General features: G+C 43.1%; 1 protein-coding gene across 1 annotated transcript in view; it reads left to right on the top strand.

Moving 5' to 3' along the window:
* Window positions 1-18810, top strand: part of NHS (NHS actin remodeling regulator) — a gene marked incomplete at its 5' end in the record, with an annotated part of 30062 nt that extends 11252 nt beyond the window's left edge. The window contains 6 exons of the mRNA XM_083854477.1: window positions 3362-3424; window positions 5609-5801; window positions 8987-9118; window positions 10362-13319; window positions 13798-13924; window positions 14640-18810. Coding sequence (XP_083710603.1) covers window positions 3362-3424; window positions 5609-5801; window positions 8987-9118; window positions 10362-13319; window positions 13798-13924; window positions 14640-15264 — 4098 coding nt within the window. The 3' untranslated portion in view covers window positions 15265-18810. The remainder of the gene's footprint in view (window positions 1-3361; window positions 3425-5608; window positions 5802-8986; window positions 9119-10361; window positions 13320-13797; window positions 13925-14639) is intronic.
* Window positions 18811-21363: the final 2553 nt, after the last annotated feature.

Genomic DNA, 21363 nt, shown 5'->3' with positions numbered 1-21363 from the left:
AAGGCTGTGCCAGCCCTGTGCTGCTGGGGGCTGTGACTCTGCCACCTCAGTCTCTTGTGAGATAACACCTTGTCTGCCTGATCAAACACAGCTGAGGGGGAAGGAATCGACTCAGCCATGTCTAAATTCAACAAACATGTTGAGGATAAATGCTCCTGATGAGGCTTTTGTATTCTCAATCTTTAATTAACTGAGGAAAAATTCTTCCTTTATTCTTGGGTTTATGTTTTTCCTATCACCGTTGCACTGTGTTCCATAAGCCCTGTGCACTACCTTTGAAATCCCAGAATCTCCTGTAAGGCAATCATTATAGGTAAGGCAGGCTGGGTATGTGATATAACATAAATTATGCTTCTTGAACCAGTCTTTTCCAAATGTTGAAGATGCTGAACAACAGTCATGTCTCTGAGCTTTGGGGGATGGAAAAGGGAAGAGAGGCAGAAGTGGCATTTTTGTCCTGTTATTGACCCATTCATTTCCTTCTCCAGATCCCAGCTCTGGGACAATAAATGGGGCAGGCTCACCAACTTGCCAGGTTGGCAAGTTGGTTCACTGCTGATTTGCTTGTCACTGTTCCTGATGATATTTTACAGTTTTAATTCATTTAAATGGTTAATGATGAGTCCTTACATATATGCTAATAATACTCTTCGTAAAATCAGGGTGAGAGTGTTCAGGGGTGCTTCATCTCAGCCCAAGTTAAGTGCTGAAGGAAGGTGAGCTGAGTTGCTCCTCAGCAGAGCCAGCATCTCTTTCTCTATAGGGGAAGCTCTACAGTCAGTCCAAGCTGACTACTCAGCCTTGGACATCTGACTATTTTGTTGTAGTGCACAGAAACCAAAGACTTTCACACTGAGCACTGAGAAATCAGGTCACGTGCATATGCAACAAGATATTTACTGCAAGGCAGTTTCACAAGCACAATGGCACCTCTGCAAGTGAGGTTGATGGGATAGCTCAGGAAATAAAAATGCTCACGTATGTCAGTGACAAATCCCTATTCAAGCAATTATGCACCAGTTTAGTTTCAAAGCAATCTTAGCCCATTAACGAAAAATGCACACTTAAACTATTCTGGCTTTTTATTTAACAGAGTGATTATCACTGTTTCTGTTTGCCAAGCACACCCACACAAAAGAAATTCACTTTTAAAACTGCCTAACTTCAGATTTCCCCATCAGACCAGAACAGCCTGGGGTTTATAATAATAATTTCTTGCTTAATTACGTGTTTACTCTGGACATTTAGAGATATTCTGGTTTTCTAAGTGAATGAGAACTTTTGAAAAGCAGCAGCTCACTCCCTCCCCATGGAGGTGCTGAAATGCTGAGGCTGCTGCTCTGTGCCAGCATGCCCCAACGACAGGCACCACATGGGAACAGGCACTAAGTGACCTCAGGACCCCTTGGCAAGGCAGTGGTGGCACCAGCTTTCTCAGGAGCACAACTGTGACAGCAGAAACTGAAATTTTGCTAGTCACCTTCATATCTCTAATGATAGGGACTTACCTAGGAAGTTTGTCCTGCCACGCTTAAGCAGGGACCTGAGCCTCTGGCACATCAAGGGATGGCCGTAGTTACTTGGAACCAGACAGGTGTTTTCTCCGAGGCACCTGGCAGAGTGGCACACAGGGGAGGTAGGGCAGTGCTGCACTGATAGGACAGACAGATGGGTAACCATATCTTTCTTGTCTTGACTGTAGCCCACACAGCTATCTCTGAGACCAAAGTTGAGGTCCTGCTGTTTCTCTCCTGGACAGGTTTGCCCCTGAGGGGCTTGTGCATGCAGCTGTGCTTGAAGCTCAGGGCAGGAGGTCCTTCCTGTCCTCTTCTCTTCATGCACTGACAATCACAGGCCATGGAATATTGCAAAGATTCATATGCTGAACTCTCGTCACTTCAGTAGTATTAGTCTCCCTGTGTCCTGACTCTCCCCGTGTCCTGACTCTCCCCAGAGATTCTCTAGCACCTTCCATGGGGAAGTTGAATATCAAGCATCTTGATACCTGCAGTCAGTCTTCTTAGAGCAGATGACTGGAAACTTGGTCAGAGGACCAAGCATGGTATCATCCTTGGGTATCTGAGGAATAAGTAGACTGAAATTGCTGATGTATTCAGTATCTCCACAGCCTTCATTGCATGAACAGAGGTGTTGCTCCTGAGATAAGGACTTTTCCCAGTTTGGGAGAACTGGTATTCCACTGGTCTTGGCATAAACTAAGCTGCTGGAAATGTTCACTGGGAACAGCTCTCTTGATTTCCCTCACTCTGGTCTCCTGTAAGCCTTATGGACAGCTCATCGGGAGGCTTCCCATGGGCACATGGGAACCAGGGAAAAGCAGATGTTGTATATCTAAGAAGAGAGTAGGACAGGATGCAGGATTAGGCCTCTTGAGACCCACTACAACTTTTTTTCTTGAGAGGAGACCATATAATGCAAAATCTTTCAAACGGGGGTTTGTTCATCTGTCATGGGAGTGTTGATAATGATTGATAATGGCTGGGAGGAAAAACATTCATAGAATTATTTGGCATTATTAGTCTGCTAACTAATGCATGGAGACATAATAATTCCTACCAAGAAACACGTGCTAGAGATTTCCAGAGTTGTCAAAAGACCTGTTTTCTTTATCTCTTTTTTTAAATTTCCTATTTCAAATGAAGTCAGTTGCCGTTCACTCTTTGATTTTGAAAACTGGACATTGCCACAAACAAACCAGAGTTTCTGACAGGAGAGGATTTTGGAGGCATAGGGATTCAGCAAGATCCAGGATGTTGTGGCCATTGCTATTTGTTCTTTCAAGTGTTACAAAAAGTGACAAAAAGCCAATTGGTCATTGTCACCCTGCCACAATGATTGCAAACTTAGAGAAATAGTGATATCATCAGAAACACATAGCAATCAATGTATTTGATAAATCACCATCAGCATCATTATTTATATACATTTGCTTAAAACTGAAGAAAAAATTGAAAAAAATCCCTTATATTATGAAATAATTTGCATTTATAATGTGATTGGACATGTATCTTGCACTGCTTCAGCTCCAGGCAGAACACAGTTTGAGTTACCAAACTGATACAAGGCATTCTTGGCACAATTTAACCATGTCTGTACAAGGAGGCTGAACCAATTTCACCACAGTTTTGTCTAATCCAAGTAAGCAAAACCAGCACAGACTTCACAGGGGTCCAAACCAATCTGTTGTGGGGAATAAACCCATCAATAGGAAACAGGGTGAAAATCACTGGTTGTTTTGGCTCTGATACTAATTTATCCAGACAAAATATATGTGCTTTTTCAAGAATTGTTTTGTGTATGTTTTTAATTTTAATTTTTTTTCCACATTTCACATTTATAGTTTAACAGCACCCGTTCGCCCTCCCCAATTGAGTGTTGCCACATGACCCCCTGGAGTAGAAAGGTACTGGAAAAACAAGCAATCCTCAATTAACAGCCCTGTCTCACTCTTCTCCCTTCCAGATCCTAACCCTTCCTCTTGCTTGCTTTTCACTTGCTAACTTTACTGTGCTAAAAGAAGCCATTTCTGTTTTTCTCATGTCAGTAAGACACAGTATTAACTTTTTTCCCCCTTCTTTCATTCTTCACACCTTGTATGGGTTTCAGGAGCTCAAGGCCACAAAGCTGCCTTCTCCTATCACCTCCTTTAAAAGGCCTGAACTCGGACAGACTCAATAGCATCAGCAATTGCATTTAATTCTCTTGCCATGTTTTGCAACTGCCCCTTCTTTTTTTCCTAAACGGTAAGAAATGGTTTGGACAATGCCACACTGACAGCAAGTATTTATTCTCTGGCCATTTGGTGATGCCACTGTTTGGAGAGAGCAGGAGCTCTGGCAGCCAGGGTGACTTTGCCCGCTTTGTCCAGCACTTCTTTGTCATCCAGAGAAGGATGAATTCAACAACAAATGCAGTGTGTGTGTGTGCCTGTGTGTGTGCATGTGTGTGTGTCCACACGTGCCTGTGCGTGTGTGCAAGGGTGGGTTTTTTGCATGCATGTATCAAACTTAGGGCGAGGGGTGGGGGGGGAGTTACCTAGGAAACAAAGTCTTTTGTGCCTGAAGTTTATATGAGCTATTCACGTCTGCCGGGAATCGGCACAAAAGCTGCAGGCAGAAAGAAGGCTGCAATGTTTGACTGAAATCCTACGTGAGAAAAGAGGGTTTTCTGCGGGCGGGAGAAGAGGAAACGTGTGTTGTCTTGGGTCTGGGGGTGCTGCAGGAGGTGACACTGACGAGGTAAGTAAGTGCCCTCCAACAGTTTAAATAGTAGCTGCAGAGTTAAGATCTTTAATGCTTTTGAGGCCAGGACGTAAATGCTGTTTGGCAAGCCTGAGATGGTTAATTCCCCCAGGATTTGTGAGGAGCCTGGGCGGAGAAATGGCAGAATTATAATGGCAGACAGGGCATGATCCTGTGGTGCTCAACACCCACCTGCTCCATGCTCTGCTATGGCAATGTAGAGCAACATTTTATCTTTGCCCTGTTTGCTACCGAAACTAAAACTGGCAAATAAAGTGTAAACAGCAGGCATGAAGGAGGGAAGGCTGGTAGTTAAGCAGCTGGGAATTCAAGACTGAAGAGAAAGCCGGTCTGAAAGGGACTCACTTCATTTTTAAAAAATGAGAGGCAGACAGATGTCCTGAGCTGGCCAAGCAGTTGTCACAGCTTACAGAAGAATGTATTAATGGAAGAAGGGAGGGAAATTAGGCAGAAGAAGGTAAAGGTAAGTGTTTTCCCCCTCTGTCCCTTCCAAACAAAACAGAAACTTTTTTTTTTTTTTTTTGCAAACAAAGAGACCCCCCCAAACCCAAGCTGGCAGCCAGCACCACATGAAAATGCATTTGTTTTATTTCTCTTTGCAAGACAGGGTATTGGGGGACTTCTTGTTTCTTCCAAAAGAAAACAAACTGTCTGTGTTTCTTTCATGTTGTTTACTTTTCTCTCTTTCTTCATCTTCAGCATCTAGTACTTCTTGTAGTATACTATTAAAAATATGCATGGTTTCTAAACAATCTTTTGAATTTCTTCTGGTGGTGACTACTCTTTTCTTTGGTTGTTATCCCCCTGTCCCAGCACCTTCAACACCTGCCACTTCCCACCACACAGCTGTTGGATGGCTGTACTATGGTCTGCTCTTGGTCTGCATTTGTACAAATGAAATGGAAATGGTTATTCTGAAGTATGGAGGGGTCTTCTTTAAAACTTTGGACCTTCTGATGCTTGAATGAATGGTTATACGAGGCCAGTTGCAGTTGCAAATGAGAACCCACATGTCTCATGCTTGTGGTAACTGAAGACATGCTTGCCATGGCTGCACACAAATGCAGGATGTGCCCCTTCTAACAGAGGAGATGGCCTGTAAATGTCATTGTGAATGTGCCGACTTCCACTATGCTGAGATGTTTTTCTCCTATTAGCAGGATGTTAAGTTTCCATTGGAGAATGGCTGATGCTGTGTGACTTAGTTAGAATGATTCCTTGTTGCATCCCTGTAATTGATTTCTGATTTGTGTGTCTGCTTTGTTTCAAAATTAGCCTTGTGTGTCTGAATGGGAGACACTGATTTTGAATGTATTCATTTGCAGTCCCATCCACCAGAGGACGAAGATACAGATGTCATGTTAGGGCAGAGGCCGAAAAATCCAATACATAATATCCCTTCTACACTGGATAAACAAACCAATTGGAGTAAAGCACTACCTCTCCCAACTCCAGAGGAGAAAATGAAACAAGATGCCCAAGTGATTTCTTCTTGCATTATCCCCATCAATGTCACTGGTACAAATCTCTTCTATTTCTTTTTGTATTTATTGCATGGTTCAGGGGAGGTCAAGTACTTATTTTGTTTAATTTATTTAAAGTCATGGGATTGTGCTGTCTGGGGGCAAAGACCCTAGCTTGAAGATTTACTTTCTGAAAGACAGTGGGCTAAATTCATCCCTTATGCATGACTGCTGGAGTCGCTGAAGCTGCATCTAGGATTAATTTGGCCCATATTTTCAGTCATGTTATACGGTGTAACATAACCCTAGTTCCTTGTATAAACAATGTACTTTTGTTGTATATATAACCTACAATCTGTATTAACAAAGATCCCAAATAACTTTTTGAATGTAGCTGACTGAAATAATGCAGAAAGCCACCAAAATTAATCATATGATTATCATGTGTAGCAGGAGAAGAGAAACTAGAGAATGTAGGCTACTATTTGCAGTGCTTTAAACATGCAAGGCATGAATGTGTAGCATGCAAACCATCGCTCTGAGATCTCTTTACATGCAGCTATGCTGAAGGTATAGTAATGGTATTTTCTTTTGTTTCTATAACATTTGGATATATTTGACTAGATTTATTTGAAGGAGAACTTGTTTATAGAAGCAGCAGCTATATCACTTATTAAATGTGACAGATTACTTATTTCCAGAATCAAAAATCAGGCTGTTTTTTCTCTTTCTCTTTTTCTCTTTCTTTCCTTCCAGAGAGCTATGGTAACCATAAAGTTGATCTGAGTTTTCCTCAATAATATTTTCATATACCAAGTTTTGATTAATTTAAGAGCATAAAGTGGGCTTTCACAGTTATAGACTTCAATGTAAACAATCAGGAACAAAGCAGAGGGCTTTCAGTTAACCTTCATTCTCCAGAGAAAATTATTGTATTTAATTCTATTTTCCCGGTAACTGGGGGGTTGGGGTAAGGTCACAGCCTCTCACTTCCCATTGTTCTTCCCCGTATCTATCAGTGGTGCACAAACCTTCCTGCAAGACAAGACCATGGTGCTGGAGAGGGTTGTATGCCCACAGTCCAGCTTCAGCTCACAACCAAGGCTTTTAGGCTTACAGTGTCACTGTGCCAAGTCCCCATCTGCTCCACTGTCAGCTGCACGAATCCTCCCAGTGAAGCAACATAGTCCCACTTCCCCTCTGTCCTGGCAGAGGAGGTGACACTGCACAGTGCCACCAGCTCTGCCTCCCTGTGGTGGTGGCAGCCAGGAGTGGGTGTCCCTTTCTCCAGGACAGTGTTCTGGCCACAGGATGACAGGCGGTTGGGTGGCAGAACTGCCTGCATACACCCCTGCTGGGCTGCAGGTCAGGAGCCAGCTGGTCAAGGTCATAGATTGGGCACTGCCCCTGGAAATCCCCACAGAAAGTCATAGATAATGTGGCACATTTCCACAAGGTAAAGCTGGTGATAAAATGATGTTCCTTCTAGTTTCAATATAGGACCCTAACCGGTGCAGACTTTCTAACAGGGCTGTTGTCACCTAGAGCAGCCAGAGAACAGTTAGGTCTGGGACCAATGTTAACTTTTCCAGTAATAGCCATTTTTGCCTAGACTCCACCTGCCATACATTGGAACCATATTTCCACTGATCAGTTTTACAGATCAAGAATGGTATGTAATCTTCTGGATGTTTATGTGTATCATTCTCATTAGCACTAATGGGAATAATTTGTATGCATCACGGGGAAGAAATACCCTTTTCCACTTTCCTCTCAGAGATGACCCCCGTGCATCTGGCACACAGAGCATGTTCAGCTAACTCACAGTTGCTGGAAAACCAGCAATGATGGTTTTTTGTTTCAAAGAGTTTGCTTTTAGTTCTCTGTTCTTGTTTTTTAAGCTTCTCCCAACCCTGAGAAATGTTCACTTTTATGAAAATTATTGTTGTTGGAGTTTACAGCACTTTTGTTCCATATTAAAGAAAGTTCTTCCTCTGCTTATTCCAGGGGCATTGGTGGTTACAGGACATCTGTCTGAAGCCTCTATTTCACTGTAGTATATTTCAAGAAGAACTTTTACAAGAAAGTTACTTTTTAATGTTTTACATTGTTATGTAATGTAATATGTATGTGTATGTCTGTGTATAATTATGTTTTCTATAATTATACGCTATTAAAATAGAGCTGCTTATCAGGATTTTTTTTTCCCTTTTGTTTGCTTTAGTTTGTTTGTTTTTCTTAAGATTACAAACCACTGTACCAGCAATCCTTATGTTAGTGTTTTTATGGACCTGGCACATTTTTTCCAACCTGTCCCATGTCACCTTTATAGAGCATAAGTGACTGTACAGTTGTGCAAAAAGCCAGTGCAGATGGGCACTGGCCTTCTGCTCGCCCTCCTTTTAACTCTTTTTTGACTACACAGTGTAAAATCAAAGTGAAAGACACTTCCCTTTGCTAGTGCCATGGAAACATAATGAAAACAATGAATTCTCACCTATTCTGGATGAAGGTGGTCATAAGCAAACATATTCAAGAACTTGTGCTTCTAAATCTAAACTGAGGGTCTTGATTGCATGACCTGAGCAGACTCCCACTGTGTGCTGTGCACACTGGAAAATCAGGCCACTTCTCAATGTATGCAAGTAAATAGCAGCTCCTTGTTAATGTCACTCTTAGTCATGTGTCATTGTCACAGAGAATGCTCTCTAAACTTGCATGGTGACTTGGCCCCATTTTAGCTGTCTCCTTCCTTTTTGAAATGTTAGCTCCCTTGGCATATTGGTCTCCTAAGAAGCGCCCAACTACTGCAATATGGCATAATAACCTTAAAACATTTTTTTACGCTTAGTTGCTTAAAATAAGTCAGGCTACAGCTGAACAGATAATGCTTTGCAGACAAGTTACTGTCATTGTCCCTATGACAGATGGATAAATAGCTGTAAGAAAGATGCCCTGCTACCAAGAGCTCTCTATTTGCCTTCCTCATTTTCTTTCCTTTTTCTGTTCCTTTTCTTTTCATGCCTTCTGTTATTTTTGGCAGACCAGGCTGCTGAGGGGGAGCTGGAATTAGATGTAAAACTGTGATATACTGTGATATAATTTACATAAGAGCTACATAAGGGCTCCCTTATGTTTATTCACAGGCTTAATCCAAGCTCACATACCTCCACTGTGTTCCAGCCATGAAAATTTGTTTACTATTTCTAAAGGCTAATGAGACCTATTTATGGGTTGCAGGAGTTGGTTTTGACAGAGAGGCTAGTATACGCTGCTCTCTTGTTCATTCACAATCTGTACTACAGCGGAGACGAAAGTTGAGGAGGAGGAAAACCATCTCTGGCATCCCCAGAAGAGTGCAACAAGAAATAGGTGTAGTATAAATACAAATCTTCCATAGATAGCTTTCTAACCAACTTAAATTGCAGGGCTATGAGCTGGTAGTTAGCCTTCCAAAGAAATGAAACCTTGAAAGTGTAAATGCTTGTGGAGTCTAGGAATGATATGTTTTGTTCTTTTGATTTACAACAGTAAGAAAAGCTATATTACTCCATATGGCCTTGAAGGACTGGGGGCTTTACTGAGTAATATAGATATACGTGTTCAGCTTATTGTGTAAATGTTAATCAGTTCTTTTTTCTTTTTCATTTTATTTCTGTTATAAACCCATAGTTATGTGCATAAAAAGTAACTAGATTAAGTGAAAGTTTTTTCTTGCATCAGGGGAGCTTAAGGTAAAGAACTGACAGATGTTACTCCACAAAGTGATGATGAGTTGTCACAACAGCTGGATAACTTAGATGAGTGGTTGAATATTCACCATAGATACAGCTGCTGGTACCCTACGGGAGCTTTGCTAAACCTTCCTTTTATTTATCACACTCCTCAATTCCTTCCCATTATTCTTTATCATCAAGAATATTTGCCTTAAATCTACCAAATTACCTCACTTTTTGTCAGGGTAAATTAGGAGCAACTCTGTTGGGGGCAAATTCAGTGTGAAATTCTTATTAACTCAAAAGGAAACTAACAGAATTGTTACTTCCTAATGTTCATCTGCACCTGAAGATGGCTCTGGTGTTTCAGTCGGTTGCCATGAAACTTGATTGGAAGCAGAAGAAATGTGTTTATCATAGGGAATAAGCAATCAGAGAACCTATGAAAGAAAGATCTTTTTGTCTTGCAAATATTCTTGAGAGTAAAGAAGCAGATAACAGAAATTCTGAACAGACAGGTAGGCAAAACAATTATTTTTAGAAGCTTATGGAGTGTTTTGTCCAGCAGCCACTCCTGAAAACTTTAAGTAGCTGAAAGCGAGTCATAAAAACCTGAAAACTTAGTATTTAATATTTAGCACAACAAGCTCAGCTCCACAATGATAACGTATTGCAGAAGTCGCTGCAGGACTAGGAGAATTTCCCTACCTCACAGGCAGGACGTCTGCCTTATAAATTTTTTATACAAAACGTAAATTTGGTCCAATGCCAGAAAGATTAAAAACTACAGCAGATTAAAGAATACAGCAGATAATGCTTTTTTGGGTTGCTCCGCGGGTTTTCTCTTGCCAGGAAATGTGGAGCTCTCTCCCACTCACCCAGCTTTCCATGTGTCCTAGATTCAGACGAGTCGCCAGTGGCGAGAGAGCGCAATGTGATTGTGCACACAAACCCAGAATTCCCTGGCTCCAGCAACAGGAGGTTGGGGACCCGGGACTCGGAGTGCCAGACAGAAGAAATCCTGATAGCTGCTCCCTCCCGGCGACGAATCCGTGCCCAGCGGGGGCAGAGCGTTGTTGCCTCCCTCTCCCACTCCACTGGCAACATCTTGGTGCTGGCGGACAATGGGGATGCAGTCTTCGCTGCTGCTGTGAGCAACCGCATCCGCTCGCGCAGCCTTCCTCGCGAGGGCGCCCGGGCCAGTGAGGGCCATCAGGATGCCACCAACAAGAGTGCAGGGTATGAAGCAGAGCACTTCCTAGCCGGTCAGGAGAGGATCCCGAAAAAGGGCAATGAAATCTTGAGCAAGCAGGGTTCACAGGAGTGCCAGCCCATTGGTTTAACTTGTCCTCAGCACCTGCATAGCCCTGAACACAGCATCAACGAGAGGGGGAGATCGCGGCTGTCAAGGATGGTTGATTCAGGCAGCTGTGAAATTTCATCCAACTCAGACACCTTTGGGAGCCCAATTCATTCCATCTCAACAGCAGGAGTCCTGCTCAGCAGCCACATGGACCAGAAAGATGACCACCAGTCCTCCAGTGGCAACTGGAGCGGGAGCAGCTCCACATGTCCCTCCCAGACATCTGAAACCATTCCTCCTGCTGCCTCTCCTCCACTAACGGGCTCTTCACACTGTGACTCCGAGCTGTCACTCAATACCGCTCCCAATGCTAACGAGGACTCCAATGTCTTCATCACAGAGCAGTTTGGTGACCATGCAGACAAGGTCAGGGGCCACAGAGCGAGCTCCTTCACATCCACTGTGGCGGATTTACTGGATGACCCCAACAACAGCAACACAAGCGACAGTGAGTGGAACTACCTGCACCATCACCATGATGCCTCCTGTCGCCAGGATTTCAGCCCAGAGCGCCCAAAGGCGGACAGCCTGGGATGTCCCAGCTTTACCAGCATGGCCACCTATGACAGCTTCCTTGAAAAGACCCCCTCTGACAAGGCAGACACTAGCTCACACTTTTCTGTGGATACTGAAGGATACTATACCTCCATGCACTTTGACTGCGGTCTGAAGGGTAATAAAAGCTATATTTGCAACTATGCAGCCCCAGGCTCCGAGAGTTGCCAGACTGGGAACATGACTTCCAGCCTAGCTGACTGTGCCTGGCAGGAGTGTGTGAGCCACAGGAGGCAGGCACGGCAGTGCATCTCACTGAAGAAACCAAAGGCAAAGCCAGCCCCACCAAAACGCAGCTCGTCTTTGAGGAAATCAGAGGGCAGCACCGACCTTCCTGACAAGAAAGAACCAAAGATCAGTGCTGGGCAGCATGTCTTACACACTGCCAGGGAGATGAAGCTGCCCCTTGAGTTTTCAAACACACCTTCCCGAGTGGAAGGCCCCAACCTGCCAGCCAAGCAGGAGCTTCCGTGGCCAAACCAGGGGGATGGTGGGTTAAAGGACACTCCATTTGACACTGCTGATATCCCCTCCTTTAAAGATGAAGGTGCTGAACAACCTCACTATGCAGACCTCTGGCTTCTGAATGACTTGAAATCTAGCGATCCTTACAGGTCCTTGTCCAATTCAAGCACTGCTACGGGTACTACAGTCATAGAGTGCATCAAGTCACCAGAGAGCTCTGAATCCCAGACATCTCAATCTGGGTCACGAGCTACAACCCCATCCCTCCCCTCTGTTGATAACGAGTTTAAGTTGGCCTCCCCGGAGAAGTTGGCAGGGTTAGCCTCACCCTCCAGTGGGTACTCCAGCCAGTCAGAGACACCCACCTCTTCTTTTCCGACAGCTTTCTTTTCGGGACCATTGTCTCCAGGGGGGAGCAAGAGGAAGCCGAAAGTTCCAGAGAGGAAGTCATCGCTGCAGCAGCCACTCTCAAAAGATGGCACCGCCTCAGTGAGCAAAGACCTCGAACTTCCAATTATACCTCCTACTCACCTTGACCTAAGTGCTCTTCACAATGTCTTGAGCAAGCCCTTCGCTCACAGGCACCAGCTGCATACCTTTAGCCACAGCAAGCAGAGCGCAGTCGGGGAAGCCCTGCAGCCCAGCCCTCCCTCTGCCCTTGCCATTACACCCTCCGTTCTCAAATCTGTCCACCTCCGAGCAGTCAACAAGCCTGAAGGAGTGAAACATAAAGGCAGTACCCCAGACCTGCTCTGCATACAGGAGACCACCTTGATGACAACTGAGGTCTCTCCAGGCAAAATGAGGCCACTCTTAGCTAAGAAACCAGTATCACGCCAGTACTCTACAGATGAGGCCATGATGCTGTACATTGACACTTCCCCAGCAGAAGCAGGCCCTGGAAAGCCACCTTTAGAGAAAAGCTCCTCTTTTGGTGGGCAGAATAGCTGTGAGCGAGAAGCTGTAACTTCAGCAAGCATGGGTCTGGTTGAAATCAAACCTGGGAAGGATCAAACACACCTGGCCGCTGAACACTTACCAGAAAGTTCTCTGAATCAGACATATGCCGTCCCCATGGACGGCTTTCAGAAGGGCTCAGCTGTCCCCACAGGTGATGATGAAACAAAGAAACCTGTCCAGGAAGCAGAAAAAGTGCACGATCTTCACCAAGTACAGGCTCAGCAAGAGCTCTCCACAGGCAGCGAGGGGAAGGTGGAAGCTGGGCCTGTGGATGAAAGCCCAGCTCAGGCTGAGGGACCAGCCGTCACCTATCAGTTAAAGCACCAACCCGATGTAAGTCACCATGTGCCTGGGAATATCAGCTATGAAGCAGAGATAGCAGCAGTGGATTCACTCAGCGAAGAGGGTTGCAAGCAGGAAAACGATATCACATCAGGTATCCCAACCAAAAGTGCCTCTGATGACAGCAGGGCAGATGAGACAGTGGGCAGTGCAGACGAGCCTTCGCTGAAAGGTGAGTTGTGAATTCCTTCTGTGTCATACCCAATCTGGAAGCTTTGGACAGGATGGTGGTGGAGTCAAAGCTGAGTGGCACATCAGCTTCCCTCTGTGGGTTCAAGCATAGACACCCCCATGTCTGTTAGCTGGCCAGCCAGCCCAAAGCTATTTACACTTTTCCACAGTATTCACACTCTATTTCTGATATTTATTTTCTCCCTTGTGCTGCATCTCATCTGAAGAGATAAAAGGGAGGAGCATTAGCCCTGGATACAGAAGAGTCTGATTATCACAGCTGTGCTGTAAATAAGAGATCCTGTGTTCAGTATTCCTTTTATGGGCTCCAATATGGAACATGGACATGACTTTTAGATTAGAGGCTGTATGGTGGTATCGCCCACTTGGTTGTGAGTGGAGCTGGTGCCTCCAACTGATGGTGCTGTTGCAAAGTGCAGTGGAGTCTGACTCATAACGTGGCTTCTCTCCTTTTTAAGAGTCTTCTCCAAGTGATGAGTCCATCATGTCTCCACTGAGCGAGGAGTCACAGGCTGACACTGAAGATGTCTTTGTGTCTCCAAACAAACCCCGCACTACTGAGGATCTGTTTGCAGTCATTCACAGGTGACCTAAACTTGTGGCAATGGGAAATGGTAACATGCATTCCTCCACAGTTATCCACTAACAATAGCTGCAGGATGGTTATTCTGTGTTTAAGTCTTGTCCTCAAACTATGTTCTTTAGTTAACTCAGTTCAGTTTTCTAAAAGGCAGCTTTAAAACATGCTTTAATATGGCCTGGAGTTCAGTCTGAGTATCTTCAATGGCACATGTGGGATGGTTTACAGATAAAAACATCAGGCTGTTCTTTCTAACCAACACACATCTTCAAAGAAAACTACCTGCAGTGGTTCCTGTCTTCTGCCTACCAGTCCACCAGCTCTATTCTGGTGAATGAGTTGTTGCAGGGACAAGGACATGACAAGACATCTCTTCTATTTTAGAGTATTTTGTAGTCAGCTGAAATTTAGGATCAAAACTGAAATTGAAGTTTTCTGATACTGAATAGATTATGCTGCATATTATTATTACCAAAATTTCTGTATGCATTGTTGTCTTTACAAAGAGCCATTTGTGCATACATTGTCTTGGAAGAGCTGGGTAATGTTGAGAGTCATGCTGCAGCTCAGTGACATGAGTCACTGATAGACTCCTGTATTTTACAGAGGGCTTAAGAGAACTCTGGAAATTGTGAAAGCATCTGTAAAACTCCGGAACAGCACTAGGCATTATACTACAAAAATAACATATGAAAAGAGTTTTCCTTCGTGTTTTTACAGATCAAAAAGGAAAGTTCTTGGGAGAAAGGATTCTGGAGACCTTTCTGTAAGAAACAGATTGAGACCTTCATCTGGGACCAGCAGCCAGCCTCCCACCAGCAGCACACTGCCCGCCACCAACATGCCACCAGCCAGCAATGTGGGCGCGCCCATTAGCAGTCAGAGGTCTCCCGGGCTTATATACAGAAATGCCAAAAAGTCCAACACGTCCAATGAGGAGTTTAAGCTACTGCTCCTTAAAAAGGGCAGCCGATCTGATTCCAGCTACAGGATGTCTGCCACCGAAATTCTGAAAAGTCCAATTTTGCCGAAGTCTCCTGGAGAGCTGACAGCGGACACCCTTCAAGGCACAGAAGAGTCTCCTCCCACAACAAGCCCTGACGCATTATCACCGCTCTCCCCCTGCTCCCCCCGGGTCAACACGGAAGGATTCTCCTCCAAGAACTTCCCGATGTCGGCATCGTCGCGGGTGGGGCGGTCGCGGGCCCCGCCGGCAGCCAGCAGCAGCCGGTACAGTGTGCGCTGCAGGCTGTACAACACGCCCATGCAGGCCATCTCGGAGGGCGAGACCGAGAACTCCGATGGCAGCCCCCATGACGATCGCTCTTCTCAAAGCTCCACATAGGCTGTGTGGGTGCCAGGGCCGGGCTGCCAACACCACTCGAGCGCTTAAGGATTGTCAACGTGAAAGGCCAATGCTGTAGCAATCAAAAAAAAAAAAAAAAAAAGAAGAAAAGAGAACAATCGCAGGGCAATATCACAATATCAGTGCTTAGATGTGTTTGCATTTGGAAGATGCTGGGGAAACAAAAGGACTACAGCTGTAGCTATTTATTACATTACATTTTCTAAAAGGATGAAGATATGCTATGTCTGTTCTGTTTTCTTTTGGCTTCGTTTGGTTTATCCCACTCTCATGTCCATTGTCAGTGTAGATTTCAAGGCCATTCACTTTCCATAGAGTTAAAGGTGACGCTGGGTGGGTTTTTTTCCCAGAAGCTGCCCATCTCAAAACAAATCCCTCACTGTAGTGCTTCCCTAGGGAGAAAAAAAAAAAAAAAAAAAAGAAAAAAAAGCTCTTGAGAATTGGTATTTTTCTACACTAAAATGAGCTGAAACAAACTTTAGAAGAAATTAACAAAACATATGTAAATACCATATTTTTGATAAAAATTTGTAAATAGAATTATCAAAAAGTGGACGTGGCAAACGATTTACTGCATAACAACTTTGTTTATAGAAGACAAACAAATTCAATTGTAATAACTGTATTCTGTGAATACCATTTTCATATCAAACATAAAACATGGCCACCAATAACCACTTTTAGTGTGACAGGCCTGAAGGATGACACTGAACAGTGGAAAGCAGGAATTTTCCACCTTAGTTAAGGAAATGGAAAGACTGACTGTGAGGGGATTAACGAAACCACTTGTCTTTCTAAGGCAGCTCCAAAGAAGCTAACTGGAAAGCATAGCTGGGAGGGTTACCATGAGGATCAGTGGGGAAGATGAGTGTGCTTCTGACAGAACAGAGCTGGGTCTGATGCAAAGCCCCAAAGGGTCCCATCCCACAGCCCCCCCACCCTGGGCCTTTATACTTGCAGGGATTGCTTCAGAAAGGATAGATGTGAGAGGTAACAGTACTTAACTATCATATTCCTATTAGGCTATTGGGATACATAACACAGTCATAACCTGGTAACTATAATCTTTAAACTCAATTAGTTTCTGGTTCGTAAAGGAAACAAATAAATTATAAGCATGCAAGAAGCGCTTTCGATTTATCAGTAAATATCTGCAATGAGTTTTCAGTGAAGCTTTCTCTTTGTGCTGATGAGATTCATGCTACCTAAATATTTACAAAAATGACACTGTGAAAATGTAGCTGGGAAATAGGTACGTGTATGCATTATTTATATTCATTGCTGAGCTGGGAAGGGGAAAGCTCCAGTTCATTGTGCCAGCCACATACAGTAGGGATCATGTCTGGGTTTCCCAGAAACACAAAACAGGGTGAGGGACTGGGGTGGGGTGGGAAAGGAGACAAATCAAAGTAGCTGCTTTGATACAAATGAAGGCAGGGAAATAAAAGCTGAATTACTTGAAGTTACTTGAATATTCTCATCTTAAAACTGCAAGAACCCATGAGTTGCTTTATACTTTTAATTTTCAAACAGAAAAAACACAACAGGCCTGATTCTGCTTTGGGCCACCACAATTTCCACTGATGTAGCCCCATCTACACTGATGTGCTACTTAGAGGACAAGGTCCTCTTTATCCAAAACTGATGCAGTTGGTGTTGGTTGCTGTAGGATATGGTTAGGAAAAGAGGAAAGGTTAGTGCAGAGAAAATAGTGAAGGAGGAATGGGGTGTGCAGTAGGACAGGTCAAGCAGGATGGCAACAGAGCATTCTTGGCTATAAAGAAATCAGCTAAAAGCTGGCTTTAAGCATAAGTAAAGGACTGGGAGGCGGGATGTGCGAATTCGGTTTTTGGGGTTTTTTTCTTTTAATCATGTAATGCATAAAGCTGAGAGTTACTAAAAGAAGGCAGTTCATGTTTTAAAGAGGAAGGTTCTTCCTAAAGCTGTTACAATTTCAAGGAGTCAAAGCAAATCAGAACACTTTAACATATCCAAAATGTTATTCCCCAGAAGGGTCACATCTGATTTTGTCTAGCACTTACCACAAGACATATATTATTCAGTTTCCTACTGTCCTGTGTAGCCTGGTTGCATTCAGTTGATGAGGTAGAGTCACTGTGCATGTGATACGTGTGTTGGGATGAGGGATGGTCCATCAGTTGAAGGGCTGCAAAATCATCTAAAATAGTTTTTAAAAATGTAATGGGAGAAAGGCTTTGGAAACAAAAGGCTAATCACATTAGTAGCTTAAGTAGGAAATTAAGTCTGAATACAAGTGAAGTGAATGAATGAGAACATTTTAAGATGAAGCTATATGTTTAGCATATAACAAACCACCTTCTGGAGAGTATAAGAAAAGCTTAGATAATGGGCAGAAAATCCTTAGTTTGTCATCTTCAGTCATTTTCCACAAAAATTTTACCAGAAGCACTTTTACAAAATGTTTAGTAGTCCTGAGTTAAACAATCATTCAAAACAATAAAGAGAATACAGCTGAATTGATTTTGATGATACCAGTTTTTATTACCAATCAATAATTTCATAGACACCCTAAATAAATATATATACACTAGAGGTTTTTTTTACCAGATTGATGAGGCAATACTTCACATACAAAACAAACACAGAACAAACCCACTGGAGTATAGTCTCCTTTTGCTTAATTTTCTAATTTATATTTAGCAGATTGAAACCCAAACAGAAAGAGATTCTAAATCCTCTCTGAAGAAAAGAGTTCAGAACAAATGTGGGAGTCAGAGGAAGTTGAATGGCAGGGAGCCCTGTAGCATTGCAAGTGTGCCATTAAGGTACCAGAGGACAGGCCATAGAGCAAAGGGAGCATCACTCACCTCTTGAGACAGGGTGCAGTACATGCATCAGGGAACTGCTGAACCGTCATTTCAACCTACTGTTCTGTTGCTTGCACGGATGTTATGAAAATTATTTCTTAAGTTATACAGCTGTGTTCTGAAAAATAACATTTCCCCCTTTTCTTCTTTCTTTTCTTTCTTTTCTTTTTTTTTTCTTTATTTTCCCTTTCTGTTTTAGTTTTTGTTGTGGCAGCATAGAGGGCATGGGATAGTTGTAGCAAATAAAGCATATGTTTGCTTTTGCCAAAGGTCAGTGATTGAGTGCATTTGCTGCAATGGTGGCAGATAGAGAAATACTGTAGGTTATGACTTAAAGAATTAAAAAACAAAATTAAGAAGGTTACAGTGTAACTATTTTGGTACTAGCACCAGTTCATGCTGGCAGAAAAGACAATGGTTTATGGACTTGCATCCATTTTGTATTTTTGTAATATTTGTAAATATGAACTTTTTAAATTGTTGCAAATATGGTTTCTTTTGTAAAATGTTTTCAAAGTTTACATTAAATCCAAGCCTTTGTATATTTTAGAGCTGTGCAACACTTTAAGTCTTGTATTTATTTTTAGTAAAAACGGTGACAGTTTCATTGTGAACCCCTCTCAAAAATGTGTTGGAAAAGTTTGATTACCTAGAAAGTGTGTATAGAAACTGCAAATAAACGTGACTGCAATTAAATAATATGTTCTCTTTACTTTGTTGTAATGAGATGTGAAGTCCAATCTACAGACTACAAGTATGCTGTTTCCCAAGGTCACCCTCAGCACATTACACATTTCAAATCTATTTAATCCTGTTTTCTGTTCTGACTCTTTTTCATAAATCGAGTAAGGGAAAATGTCTACCCAAAATGTCACTGATTTTAAGTGCCCACCAGTACAACTGGTAACTAGAATCTAGTAACTGCTGAATTCACCCCATGGCTTTTACAGGTAAGGAAAAGCTAAGAGAAAAAAGCTGTGATGAAAAATGGTGGAGACCACTACTTTATCTTCACCTGGAAAAGGAATCAAACTGCAACACTTCAGATTCAAGACACAGAGAATCCAGGGGCTGGATCTTATCATATAAAGCAAGCCTTGGGCAAAGGAAGGCCACAGATTATGAACACAAACTATGAAGACCAAACACTAGTTCATTTTAAAATGGTCCAATTATCAGGAGATTGAGACATCAGGACATGGAAGCTAAGTGTTTATTTAAACAACAGCCTCGCAAAGGTCTCTTTGAAAATGGAGATGAAAATGTTCATCGTGAAACTTTGGCTTCAGCTGTCACCTTGTAAACAGCCTTGAAACACTGTACTTGGTGCTTAAAAAATGCAAATGGAAAAAAGGCCGAAATGTGCAGGTCTGGTGTTATAGAGAGTGTGAAAAAAGAGGAACTTAGGGGAATGCTGCTGGGCTATCTGCAGTGATAGTCTGTAACAGTATGAGGATTGCGCCGATGATGTGGTACCCTTTGAGTAGTCTCCAAGTGTGACTCAGCTGGCATAACATTTAACCAAATGGTCACACAGATAATTTCCTATTGTCTTGTGTGCCTTTCCCATCCCAAAACCACATGTAAGCAAGATCTGTAGAAAAAGCTTAGCCTGTAGGGGCTGATGCAAGCTGGTTTTCACCTGCCCACTGTACATCTGTATTTCTTCATGCTCAGTGAAGAAAAGACTAAACATTAGACTGCATAAAATATGCTTTTACATATATGCAAGGTGTTAGATCCCAAAGGGCAATCCTGGGTCACCTGGTCTGGGGTAGCCACAAAATGCTGGATCCTAGAGGGCAGTCACAGACTGCCTACTCAGAGGCACATTTGGGATACCCTTGAACTAAATTATGGTGAAATAATGCCAAACAATCAAAAAGTTTCATTTATGGCAGCAATTATTTAAATCTTATAATAGGTTAGCCTGTGGCAGCAATGATTTAAATATTTCTGAACAGCAAAACATGGCAACAGTATTTCTGAACAACCCGTGGATTGACCTTTTCAGGAGAGGATGAAAGGAAGAAGGAATTCACCATTGTGGATCCCACTGTAGTCTGTTTCAAAATATTCTTACTTTCTTAATATTCATTACTCTCTCATGGCAGGTACCACCAATCAAATCATAGTACAGCCTAAGTGAAACTGGTTATATACTTGATTACAGATTCCTTGATCTTTTGAAGGACTATTATCTTCCATTAGGTTACAACAAATCTGTGCCCATAAATTACCCCATTCTTAGACCACTCTGGCAGTAAAATTACTGTTGTCATAATGGATAGACTTGGGTTTGGACAACGAACTGAACCATTGCTTCAGCACTTCTACTATGCTTTCTCCAATAGGCCATCCTACTGCTTCTGCCTCAACAAGGCCACCCTGACCAGCACTTGTTTTCTTTCTGATTTCTTGAAAGGACTTATATAATCTATATGCCATGTCTCTCATAGAGCCTTGTTGGTTCTCAGATGAACTGGGAGGCGGTCTTGTAGGTGGTGGTTACTAAGGCATGCACTCCATAGCTCACAAGTCACCAGCATCCCTCAACTCCCAGCTTCTCTGAAGAGATTTTTTTTAACTCATGAGTGGCCACATTTAACTCTTGAAAAGATTCTCACTTTTCTTTCTCCTCTCCTGCTGTTATCACCACCACTGTGAGGTACCAATTTAATTTTGAAATAATAACACCTCAACATTGTTTCATTTTATTTCTTGAACTGTGGTTAAAAACTGATCTGTACATGTAAATTTGGTGTTTGACGTTGTTGGGGGGCTCGGATTTTTTCCTTTTGTTTTCTTTCTCTTAGGGAATTTTCTCCCATTTGTTGCTAAGAAACAATAATGACTGGTACTTCAGAGAGACAGGAATGTAGCCATAGAGGCAGGGGAGGAGTCCAGCTAGTTGCTACCTGAGGGTTTTTCTCTTGGGAAGGACAGAGTTACCAGGAGACTTTGGGCTAGAGGGAAGAGGCTGGGTGCAGCCTCCAGCTCACTCTCTCTCAACATCAGAGGAGACAGGCTGTGGGAAGAATTTGCCACCACTGTGGGGTTCCATCCCCTGCTTTCTTCTACTGTGAGTGGAGTTCTGCCTGGAAGAGCAGCTGTTGCACTGGGGCCTTATTAGCACTCTACCTCACCAGAAAGGACCCTCGCCATCTACTTGGGTGCCTCAAGGGAAAACCCAGGACCCTGAGCCCTGAGCCCTTCCAAGAGAGCCTCT

The sequence above is a fragment of the Zosterops lateralis genome (genome assembly GCF_965231275.1).
Source record: "Zosterops lateralis genome assembly, chromosome: 2".
Taxonomy (NCBI): Eukaryota; Metazoa; Chordata; class Aves; order Passeriformes; family Zosteropidae; genus Zosterops; species Zosterops lateralis.
The sequence above is the reverse complement of the archived record's forward strand: the minus strand, read 5'-3'. Positions and strand labels throughout refer to the sequence as shown.